Genomic DNA, 12,312 nt, shown 5'->3' with positions numbered 1-12,312 from the left:
CGCGTCCTCATGTTACGGCTGAGGATGCACAGGCCAGAGAGAGCCCGAGGAACCTGACTCTAGGCACCGTGACGCCGAAGCCCAGTGTGTCTGGCTGTGCCAGGAGTTTCCTGAGCTCTCTCACACGTGAGTCTGGGGACGGGCAGCGGTGGGCACAGAGTGGATGCTGAGCAGAGGCTGCCGGCGGCTACAGGGTCCTGTCCCCTGGCCTGGCTTCTGAGGTGGGTGATGGCCACCTGGCACAGCCCGTGGAAATGCCCCACCGTGTCTGACCCTGGGCAGCCAGGCCCCTTAGTCCGACCGCCTCTTGAAGCAAGGTGCTGCCTGGCCCAAGTGAGACCATTGTCTCAGCTGTCACGTAAGAACGAATGCGGCCAGCCCACTGGGGGCCTGGGCGCATGTGTGGCGTCACCAATCCTGGCCTGTGTGTGACTCCCCAGGGTCCTCCACCAGCAGCCTGGCCCCAGGCCCTGAGCCAGGCCCCCAGCCCGCCCTGCACGTCCAGGCGCAGGTGAACAACAGCAACAACAAGAAGGGCACCTTCACGGACGACCTGCACAAGCTGGTGGATGAGTGGACGAGCAAGACGGTGGGGGCCGCACAGCTGAAGCCCACGCTCAACCAGCTGAAACAGACCCAGAGGCTGCAGGACATGGAGGCCCAGGCAGGCTGGGCTGCCCCTGGCGAGGCGCGGGCTGTGAGTGCCGGGCGGGCGGGGCGGGGGCTCCTGGGGTGGGGTAGCCTTGCCTCCAGCATTTGCTAGTGCCCTGTGTGGCAGAGGGGCGTCCAGTTAAGCTCTTCACTTTCATGATCCGAGTTCATTCTCCCCACAGCCCCAAGAACTAGGCTTCTCCACATTACAGATTGGGAGGTGAGCGACGCGCCCACAGCTCTGCAGCTGGCAGGTGGAAAGGCCAGGCCAGGCCAGGCCGGGGCTGTGACCCCACAGCTCAGATACAGCAGCAGCCCCAGCCTGGGCAGCCCGAGCCCTGCACTCAGAGCAGGTGGCCCCGGTCTTGGCGGACGGGCCCACCTCTGCCTGGGTTCTGTTTGTGCCCAGGCTGGAGACCAGGGCAGCTGGCCATGTCACCCAAGTGACACCAGCCTCGGGCCGTAGCTCACACGCACCTGAGCCAACGTGGGGCAGAAGTGAGGACCTGCTGTCCTAGGTTTCACACCTAACTTGTTCTGATGTCAGCGCGAGTTGGAGAAGCATCTGCTGTTTCCCAGCTTTCTGGAGGGTTCGTGGAAGACTGGTGTTATTTCTATCTCAGATACTTAGTAAAGGTCATTTGTGAAGCCATCTGGGCTGGAGTTTTGTTTTTCTATTTTTTAGCGTGGGATACTTTCCTCTATGATCTTTTACCTTACAAATTTTCAAACACACAGGAGAGTTGAAAATTCTGCCGTGAACATCCTTAGTTAGACCCACTATGTACACTCTAACTGACATTTTTGCTGTATTTATCACACACCTATTCATTCCTTGAGGGTCCAGTTGTTACTATGGATTCAATTTCTTCTAACCTTTTCACACCATTTGGATTTTCTGTTTCGTTTTGTTAAATTCTGCCTTTCTGGCGATTGGTATCTCTCCTCTAAATTTATCTAAAATTGTAAATTGCCATAAAATTATCCATAATAGCTTTTGTTTTTTTCCATTTGCAGGATTTACAGTGATGTCCTGATTTCATTCCTGATGGTGGTGATTTCTGCCTCCTCTCTCTCTGCCTCTCCTTTGCTCTTTCTTTTTCTTTATGCAGTCTCCTTAGGGGTGTACATTTTATTAGCCCATTCAAAGAACACATTTTGTGTTTGATAGTCTTTAGTGTATGTTTCATTAATTTATTTTCTTATTTCTTGCCTTCTATCTTTGGGTTAATTTTGTTGTTCTGGAAAGTTTCTTAAGACATGTTCATTGATTTCTAGCCTTTCCATGATAATGTAGGCAGCATTCAAGGGTATAAAGTGCCCACTGATGGTTTTAGCTGCATCCCAAAAGTGTGCAGCTTCTCATTAACTTTTGTTTGAAAATATTGTATAATTTCTGTTGCTATTGGAAGTAAGTGTGGTTGTTAGTTTTCAGATGACCTTTTGTCAGTGTGTTTTCGTGTGGCTGCACTGTGCTAGGAGAGCAGACTCGGTGCTTTCGGTCTGTGGAGATCTTCCGGGACTGGCTGTTGACCCGGCTGTCAGTCTTTGTTGCTGTTCCAGATGCTGGAGCTGAATCTGTTTCCCTCTCTCCACATCCACACTCCCAAGCTCCACCACTGTGGCTTCTGTTCTGAACCACTGCAGGGTCCTCTTGACAGGTACACCTCCGCCAGTCTGAGTCCTCAGATTGATTCTCAGTGGAACCCCATTATTCTAGGACAAAGTCAGGAATCCTGAACATGGCCCCACAGCTCTGTGAGGCTGCACCTGGAGCCTGGGCAGGCTCGTCTCTGCTGCCTGGGCTCCAGCTATATCGGCGTTCAGAATTAGCAGAGCTAACTGTTGTTCAGATATTCTGGATTCTTTTTAAGTATAAGGGTTTTTTTAAACTATTATTTTTGTCATGGCAAAAAATATAAAACACAAAATTTACCATTTTACCCATTTTCAAACGTACAGTTCAGTGGCATGAAGTACATTCAGAGCACTGTGCAACCATCGCCATCCATCCACTGAACCTTTTCATCTTCCCCAAGGAAACTCTGTCCCCATTAAACACTAGTTCCCCAGCCCTCTCTCTGGCACCTCTGGTTTCCCAGGCCCTGGTAGCCTCTGTCCTTCCTTCTGTCTCTATGACTTTGACAACTCTAAGTACCTCATATAAATGGAACCATACAGTATGTGTATGATTGGTGAATGGCTTATTTCATTTGATACAATGTTTTCAAGGTGCATCCATGTTGCAGTATGTATCAGAACTTTTTAAAATCAGCCAGGCGTGGTTGCACATGCCTGTGGTCCCAGCCACCCGGGAGGCTGAGGTGGGAGGATTGCTGGAGCCCAGGAGTTCGGGGCTGCAGTGAACTATGATCGCACCACTGCACTCCAGCCTGGGCGACAGAGCAAGACGCTGTCTCAAAAATAAATAAATCCAGAATACTGTGCTGCCACCACCACTGTTCATCTCCACCTTTTTTTATTGTGTGAAACTCTGTACCCATTAAATAATAACTCCCTATTGTCCCTCCCCCAGCCTCTGGCAACTTCCATTCTGCTTCCGGTCTCTCTGACTTTGACCCCTCAATGTACCTCATAGAGTGGAATCACACAGTGTCTGTCTTTTTCCACTGGCTTATTCCACTTAGCAAAACGTCCTCCAAGGGCACCCTTGATGACATCCATGTTGTAGCATGTCCGATTTCCTTTCCTTTGAAGGCCGAGAGATAGTTCATTGTATCTGTGTACCACATCCATTCTCAGTGGAATCCTGTTATGGGATTGTCTGTCATTTCTGTCAGTGGACAGTTGGGTGACTTCCATCTTTTAGCTGTTATTAATCTGCTGTGAACATAGTATCCCTTCAAGATCCTGCTTTTATCCTTTTGGGTATAAACCCAGAAGTGGAATTGCTGGATCATATGATAATTATATGATAGTTTTTCGAGGAACTGTTTTCAATAACAGCTATACCATTTGACATTTCCACTAACAGTGCACAGAACTTCCAGTTTCTCCACATCTGTGCCAACAGAAGATTTCCTTTCTGGGTTTTTTGTTTTTGTTTTTTTGTTGTTTTCTTTTTTTTTTTTTTTTTGAGACAGAGTTTTGCTCTTTGGCCCAGGCTGGAGTGCAATGGCACGATCTTGGCTCACTGTAACCTCCACCCCTCAGGTTCAAGCAATTCTCCTGCCTCCCGAGTAGCTGGGATTATAGTTGTCTGCCACCATGGCCAGCTAATTTTTGTATTTTTAGTAGAGGCGGGGTTTCACCATGTTGGTCAGGCTGGTCTCGAACTCCTGACCACAAGTGATTCACCCGCCTCAGCCTCCCAAAGTGCTGGGATTACAGGCGTGAGCCACTGCGCTTGGCCATCCTTTCAGGTTTTTGATGGGAGCCATCCTCTCAGGTGTGAATTGGTATCTTGTGGTTTTGCTTTACATTTTCCTAATTAAGTAGTGACATTGAGCAGCTTTTCATGTGCTTATTGGCTGTTTCTATGTCTTCCTTGAAGAAGTATTTATTGAAGTCTTCTGCCAATGTGTGAATCAGCTTGTTTTTTTCATTGTTGAGTTTTAGGAATTTTCTGCATAATCCAGATATTAATCCCTTATCAGATATATGATCTGTTGGTAGTGCCTTTGGATGCACGAAAGTTTTAAAATTTGTCTTGTTTTCATTTGTTGCCTATGCCTTTAGTGTAATATCCAAGAAATCACTGCGAAATCCAATGTCGTGAAACCTTTTCCTTAAGTTTTCTATTAAGAGTTTTCTGGTTTTTGCTTTGACATTTAGAATGAGTTGATTTTTTCTTCTTCTTCTTTTTTCCTAAGATTGTGTCTCACTCTGTCACCCAGGCTGGAGTGCAGTGGCGCAATCTCAGCTCACCACAACCTCCACCTCCCGGGTTCAAGCAGTTCTTCTGCCTCAGCCTCCCAAGGAACTGGGACTACAGGCGCCCGCCACCACGCCCAGCTAATTATTTTATTTTATTTTATTTTTAGTAGAGACGGGATTTCACCATGTTGGCCAGGATGGTCTTGACCTCATGATCCGCCTGCCTCGGCCTCCCAAAGTGCTGGGATAGAGTTGATTTTTGTGAGGCAAGGCAGGGCTCCACCTTCTTTTTTTGGTATGTGCATATCCAGTTTTCCCCACAGAAGTTGTTGAAAACTGCTTTCCCCCTTGAATGGTCTTGGCCCCCTCGTGGAGAGTCACTGCAGCGTGAGTTAACCTTCATCTCTGGGCTCTCCTGTCCTGTGACTCCCGCAGTGTGTTACTCATCCACTTCATGGTGGACCACAGACCCCTCTGGCTCTGTCCACTCTGCCACCTTTTTCCTCTGCTTCTCACACAATCATTTCAAGTGTCTCCAGCTTGCTGATTCTTTATTCTGCCTGCTCAGATCTGCCAGTGAACCCCTCTAGTGAATTTGTAAATGTCAGTTACTGTTTTCAGCTCTTCTAGTTCCACTCGGTCCCCTTCATAATTCCTGTCTGTTGATATCCTCGTCGTGTTCCTGTGTGATTTTCCTGACTTCCTGCAGTTCTGTGTCCGTGGCTTCCGTGAGTTCTTTGAGCACATTTAGGATATTTGATTTAAAGCCTTTGTTTACTAAGTCCAATGTCTAGGCTTCCTTGGGGATGTTTTTGTCAGTTAAATATTTTCCTCTGAATGAATCATACCTTCCTGTTTTATTTTCTTTAGATTTTAGGTCAGTAAATTTTTGTGTCTAAACTGCTGTTAAACCTATCTATTCAGTCTTTAATTTGGGTTATTGTGTTTTTCACTTGAATTTTTTTTTTTTAACCACATCTGCCGTATCTTTAAAAAAAAAAATGGTTTCTAACTCTCTACCAAAAATCTCTATCTTGTATCTCCTTCACATAATATTTTTTAGTTTTTGTTTGCTCTTTGGCCTAGTTTTTCTTTACATTGCCTTGTCTTTTCTTGTGACTTTTAAAATATTGTGTGTAGAACATTGTAGTTGAAATTTTATTTGCAAAAAAAATTTGAGGTCTAATAGTAGTTTTCTCATTATTGTTTAATTTGCCTTAGAGCACCTTTTCATATTCTTATCAGCCATCTTTTAAAAAGTGACTGGTCAAGGATAGTGACCATTTAAAAGTTGATTTGTTTATCTTTTTATTATTGATTTGTGGGTGTTCATTATATATCTTTTGTCGTATACAAGGGGACTTCCAAAAGTTCACAGAACAATGAAATTAAAAGATAAATATAAGAAATATATGACTGGCCATGGTAGCTCACACCTGTAATCCCAGCACTTAGAGGCTGAGGTGGGTGGATTGAGTGAGTCCAGGAGTTCAAGACCAGCCTTTGCAATATGGCAAAACCCCATCTCTACAAAAAATACAAAAATTAGTTGGGCTGCCAGGTGCGGTGGCCCACGCCTGTAATCCCAGCACTTTGGGAGGCTGAGGCGGGTGGATCACCTGAGGTCAGGAGTTCAAGACCAACCTGGCCAACATGGTGAAACCCTGTCTCTACTAAAAGTACAGGAAAAACAAAAACAAAAACAAAAAAATTAGCCCAGCATGGTGGTGGCTCCTGTAATCCCAGCTACTCAGGAGGCTGAGGCAGAAGAATCGCTTGAACCCAGGAGGCAGAGGTTGCAGTGAGCCAAGATCGCACCATTGCACCACAGGCTGGGCGACGAGAGCAAAACTCTGTCTCAAAAAACATAAAAATAAAAAAATAGCTGGGCATGGTGGTTCATACCTATAATTACAGCTACTAAAGAGGCTGAGGTAGGAGGATCGCTTGAGTCCGGGAGGTCAAGGCTACAGTGAGCTGAGATGGTGCCACTGCACTCCAGCCTGGGTGACAGAGCAAGACCCTGTCGAAAAAAAAAAAAAATAGCTGGGCATGGTGGCGCATACCTATAGTTACAGCTACTAGAGAAGAAATATAAACTTTTTTCTTAACACGAGCGCCATCAAGTTCAAGACACTTTTATGAGCAATGATGCCAGCCATTTAGTCCCTCCCTAAAGACCTAATGGTTCTGGGAATTTAACCATGGCCATTGAGTCTTTGTTACATTATTAATTGACAAAATGGGTACCCTTTACAGATGTTTTAAAATTAGGAAGCAAAAAGAAGTCAGAAGGAGCCAAATCAGCACTGCAGGGTAGATGCCTGATGATCTCCGATGGAAACTCTTGCAAAATCAGCCTTGTTTGCTGAGAGGAATGAGCAGGAGCACTGTCATGATGGAGATGGACTCTCTGGGGAAGCTTTCCCGGGGGGGTTTTGCTAAAGCTTTGGCTAATGTTCCCTAAACACTCTCATACTAAGCGGATGCCACTATTCCTTGTTACCCCTCCAGAAAGTCGGCAAGCAGAATGCCTTAAGCATCCCAAAAGCTGTTGCCACAATCTCTGCTCTTGACTGGCCCACTTTTGCTCTGATGGGACCACTTCCAGCCCTCAGCGCCATTGCCTTGACTGCTCTTTGTCTTCAGGACCACAGTGGGAAAAACATGTTTCATGTCGTTACAGTTCAAAGAGAGCTTCAGGATCTCCATCCCACTTGTTCAAAGTTTCCACGGACAGTTCTGCTGTTTCCCTGCGCCCGATCTCGGTGCAGTGGTTTTGGCACCCACTGAGTGGAAAGTCTGCTCAACTTCCATTTTTCTGTCAGAATTGTGTAAGCTGAACCTACTGAGATGTCTGCGGTGTTGGCCACTGCTTCTGCTGTTATCCAGTGTCCTCTGCACTTACGGCTCAGACCAGATGAGTGTTTTCCTCACCAAGTGATACGGATGGCCTGCCACTGTGGGCTCTGTCTTCAGCATGGTCCCATCCCTTCTTAAAACAAGTCAACCATTTGTAAACTGCTGTTTTCTTTGGGGGCATGGACCCTGTAAACTTTTCAGAAAGCATCAGTGATCTCACCATTCTTCCACCCAAGCTTCACCATCCAGCTGATGTTGGTTCTTGCTTGGCAGAATTCACGTTAGTGTGATGGAGGCTCTTTTCAAACTGAAATCTTCTCCTCCTTAGCGCCTCAGACTGCCTCCTCTTCAGACGTGTTATCATGAGTTAGTACAAGTGTATTTGGGTGCGAAGATCTTTTTTGAAAGTCATGCATAGTTTTTTCATGATATGTATTTTCCATGAACTTTTTGAAGACCCCGTAATGGATATAGTCTACTGATCTGTGGCTTCTGTTTTTGCTTTCTTAGTGGTGAACATGAAATGGCAAAAATTTTAATTTTGTTTTTCCTAAAAGCTTTGCAGCTTTAGCTATTGCTTTTGGTCCGGTGAGCCATCTCAAATGAACTCTCGTGTATATTCTGATGTAGAGGTCAGTCTGTTTTCTTCCTCTATGCATATCTGATCGTTCCAGTCCCTTCCTCTCCATATTGAATTGGAATTGGGCAGACATTTGTCAAGTGGCCTTCGGTGTGTAGGTCCATTTCTGAATTTGCTATTTTGTTTCCTGTAGCAATTCCCTTATTGTGGCAACACCACACTCTCTTAATGACTGACGTTTTCTAGGAAGTTTAATCTTTGCTCAGGAAAGACTTTCAGTATTGATCTTCTTCAAGAATTTCTTGATTTTTTTCAGGTCGTTAATATTTGCATATGTTTTAGGAACAGCCTGTCACTTTCTGCAGGCTAGCCTACTGGGATTTCGATTGGGAGTGTACTCAGTCTGCCGATTAGCTGGGTGAGATTAGACATACGAACAACACGAGCATTCCTGTGAACGTGGTGTCCATTTACTGGCATCTTTTTTGTTTCTCTGCAGTGTAAAGATGTCATACATCTTTCATTAAATTTATCCCTAGGTAGCTGATGTTTTGGAATGCTATCATAAATATTAGTTTTCTTTAAATTTCCTTTTCCAGCTTCCTGTTACTAGAATATAAAACTATGGTTGACTTTCATATCTCATATCCTGCGATTGTGCTAAATTTGCTATTAGTTCTAGGAATTGGTTTGTCCGTTCTTGTGGGTTTTCTGCACACACAGTCTTATCATCTGCACGAGGCCAGTTCTCCTTCTCTCTGTCCATTCTGTGCGGGTGACTCCTTTTCCTGCCCGCCTGGAGATCCCTGCTGTGTCGACTGGAAGCATGGAGGCACCTCGGGGAGGTGTTGGGCATTTTGCTGTGGGCAGGGGCTCAGCTGTTAGTTCTGTAGAGGCCCTTCCAGATGAGGAGGCCCCTCCAGCCCTGGCTGCTGAGCATGATTTCCAGGAAGGGGTGTGGAAGCCGCCGAGTGCCCTCCATGCACCTGTGACCAGTGCCTAGTGGGGCCCTCCCTGGAGTGGAGCGGAGTGACTCCCCGTGGCCAGCAGCCTTGCCTTCCTGGGGCACACCCCGCATACGGCTTCTCCCCGGGCTGGGAGAGTGGAAGGGCTGCCTTGCCACCACCTCCCTGCATGCTTGCTTTGCCCAGGTCCTGGGGCGTTGCGCCTGCCAGCTCCTGGGTGGTTCATGCTCCTGTGCGGGCACTGAGCAGCCAAGCAGGAGGCCTTTGTGGTGGCTGAGTAGAGGCGTGTGGGGCCACTTACGCGCCCTCAGGGGCCAGGCCCCACCAGTCCTCCTCCAAGGCCCGTTCTGGCTGGTGGACATCGGGTGTGTGGCCTAGAGACTATCAGGCTGCAGCTTGGGGAAGCAAACAAGGGAGGGTGATGGTTCGTGGCCCCACACCATCATTCTGGTGTCAGCCCTGAGGGGGTGCCTGTCACCGCAGGTTCCAGGACCACTGTCTCCTGAGGATGGAGAAACCGTGGCACCTTGGGGGCCACTCAGGGAGGCCAGCTGATTGCAGCCACGTGTACCTTCCTCTTCTCGTCTCTGTGTTTTGTAGATGACCGCACCTCGAGCAGGAGTGGGGATGCCACGTCTGCCCCCAGCGCCCGGCCCTCTCTCCACCACGGTCATTCCCGGAGCCGCCCCGGCCCTGTCCGTGCCCACACCAGGTACTGCCCTCTCCAGCCTCCCAGCCCCATCCTGTGCGCTGCCTCTGGGTCAGTACGGAGGCCTGCTCCCAGCTCCAGTGTCCTGGGGGCCCTGGGCAGGCCAGGTGGGCCAGCTGGGGGCACAGGGCAGCTGGAGCCCCCCGCAGGTGCCCGTGCTGCCGGTCTTCTTGCGGCCACCTGTGGTCAGCATGCCCGGCGCCCGGCTGCGGATCACGTAGCCTTCTGCCCTGTCCCTTGCCAGATGGTGCCCGCGGAACCGCCCGGAGAAACCAGGTGTGGTTTGGCCTCCAAGTCCCCCCCACCGCCTGCTGTGGGCACAGCACTCAGCCGCGAGGGGGACAGCGGGTGGGCAGCAAGACTGCTTCCTTTGCGGCTTCAGACCCTGTTCGCTCCTAGGTTCCTGTGGTCCACGCGCCGTCTCCACACCCACTTCCTATACTTGAGTTGGTGGTTAGAAACTTGTCGTCACCCTGCAGAAGTACAGTGCCTTGAATGCCAGCTTTTCCGTTCCCTGATGAAAAGATATGTTTAAAAAAATTATCGGAAAAGGTTTCATTTGCAATTGGCTTGTGCATTGATAATCTTTATTTACTGTTTTAAGTTGCAGAGATGTGAATGGTTTACAAATCTGAAGCTGAAGTTCAATCTTTGGTTTTCTGTTGTAAATGCCTTTTTAAAACATTGAATTAGCTACCTTAAGTACTGAAGAGCTTCCAGTGCTAGGCGAGCCCTGCTTTGTCCTCAGTAGAGTGCCGGTTCCCTGGGCTCATCCAGGGGCTGAGAGACGGCAGGACGCTGGGGCAGGGCACACTGGCGGAGCTGCTTGCGCAGTAGGGAATGTCAGCTGCTGCACTGGGCCATGAGAAATCCACCAGAAAACGTTAGGTGAGCAAACATGCCTCGGCGCCAGTGGGCTGCTGTGAGGATAAGGTGTGTGTTGGGCGTAGAAACTCTGGCTGCCCGCCCACCCTGTGGAGACAAGCACAGCTCCTTCAGCTGGAGAGGCTGCCCTCTCTCCTGCCCACTTCCCTCCCTTCTCCATGATTTCCATGGAGGCCTGCGGCTCTGCTCACCCCTGGCACGCAGACCGCTCTCCTGTCCACCACTCAGTCTGCTCTGCGGAGGGCGGGGTCATTCTTCTGGAGATTTCAGTGGGACTCGTCCCCAGCGGGCACAACGTAGCCCTTGGTGGGAGGGGAAGGCCCCAGCCTCCTCCACCTCCTGCTGGAAAGCAGGCTGCTTGGGACTGCCCAGCTGTGAATTGTATAGTTTCTGTACTTATTAGAACTGGGTACATTATTTTGGTTCAAATCTATTATTCCATCAATTCAGTTAGAATTGAATTTTCTAGGTGTTATGCAGAATCTTCTGCCAGGGCACGATGCTGTCGTAAGAGATTTCTGTTCTCTGTACTGGGCCCCCTTGCCCTGTTCCTTGAGTGAAGTGGGGGCTGCCCTCACCTGTCCCCCTTGCCTGTGAATCCCTTCCTCGTACATGGTGGTCAGTGGCACGGAATCCCCAAGAGATTGTATATCTGAAGGAGAAAAATAAACACTTTTGCTCGAAAACAGTGTGAAACAACATCTTTTTCTTACCCTCTGTCCATATAAAATCCAAACCAACCAGCCTCCTAGGCAGCACAGGAGTTGGGAGCCAGTACTGGGCTCAGCTGCATCCACACCTCTGGAGGAGGGCACTGAGGGGCTGTGGGTGCCACCGGATGCTGGGCAGGGCTGGCCCTGGCAGGGGTCTGAGAGCAGGGCATCTGGCAGGGCTGCCTGGCCCCCAACACTGCCCCTGCCAGCTGTGGCCTGGGCCCTGAGCACAGTCAGCTCTGCCGGTCGGGTTCGCTGGCTGGGCTTCCTACCACTGTGCACCTGGTTACGCTTAGCAGTGCCACAGGCTGTGCCCATGATGGAGGGAGCCAGCCTCCTGGTCAGCGAGACACACCTGCAGCCCCTGTCTCCAGGAGGCTTGGTTTGCATCACTTGCTGCAGCCCCTGGGGCCACCCTCTTTGCTCCAGGTGGGCCGAGCTCAGGGGAGGTGGGAGGTCCTTGGACGAGCTTGGGCTTGTTGAGAGAGGACTTGGGGCTGGGGTTGCCCGGGTATTATGCAAGGGGCAGTGGCTTTCCTGGTAGGCACAGGGGCCTTAGGGAAAGTGGCCATCCAGGGTGGGGACTCATCCTGGGGGCACAGTGCATGGTGGCAGCCAGCCCCCCGGCCTCCCACTAAAGACAGCCTCCAGCTGACTGCAGTCCCTCCTGCACATGCTGCATCGCAGGCCTCACCGTGAGCAAGCTGAGGGTCCCAGTGTCTCCTGCCCGGTCCACTGTGGGGGCTGCCATGGCTGTGGGGCCACCTCCTCAGAGAGCTGCAGCGCCAGCCTTCGAGCTTCTGCATGGAGGGAGGAGGAGCGCTCGTCCCAGAGCCTCCTGTTTTGGGTGTTGGGGGCAGCTCGCTCCCAGATGCTCCGGACAGTCCAGGAGCTGAGCGTCTGGGTTTCTGGCAGCCGTTCAGTGTGCTGACCGGTCACACAGAGAAGGGCGGCCCAGGTGACAGAGGCTGCCAGGGCTATGCTGAGGACAAGACCATCTACACAGGGCGTGGGTCACGGCAGAGCTGGCGCGGCCTTCCTGTCGGCAGCTCGGGAGGGCGTCAGGGCCCGGCCTCGGCGAGCGGCCAGCACCGCAGCGGGCCCACAGTG

At 50.0% G+C, this 12,312-nt stretch overlaps 1 protein-coding gene across 1 annotated transcript in view; it reads left to right on the top strand.

Moving 5' to 3' along the window:
• The window catches only part of WNK2 (WNK lysine deficient protein kinase 2), a 136,341-nt gene extending 125,166 nt beyond the window's left edge, over positions 1–11,175 (top strand). Inside the window, 3 exon segments of the mRNA XM_031654036.1 lie at positions 441–697; positions 9,496–9,607; positions 9,849–11,175. Of these exon segments, the coding sequence (XP_031509896.1) occupies positions 441–697; positions 9,496–9,607; positions 9,849–10,003 (524 nt within the window). The 3' untranslated portion in view covers positions 10,004–11,175.
• Positions 11,176–12,312: the final 1,137 nt, after the last annotated feature.

The sequence above is a fragment of the Papio anubis genome, chromosome 13 (assembly GCF_008728515.1).
Source record: "Papio anubis isolate 15944 chromosome 13, Panubis1.0, whole genome shotgun sequence".
Classification (NCBI taxonomy): domain Eukaryota; kingdom Metazoa; phylum Chordata; class Mammalia; order Primates; family Cercopithecidae; genus Papio; species Papio anubis.
The sequence above is the reverse complement of the archived record's forward strand: the minus strand, read 5'-3'. Positions and strand labels throughout refer to the sequence as shown.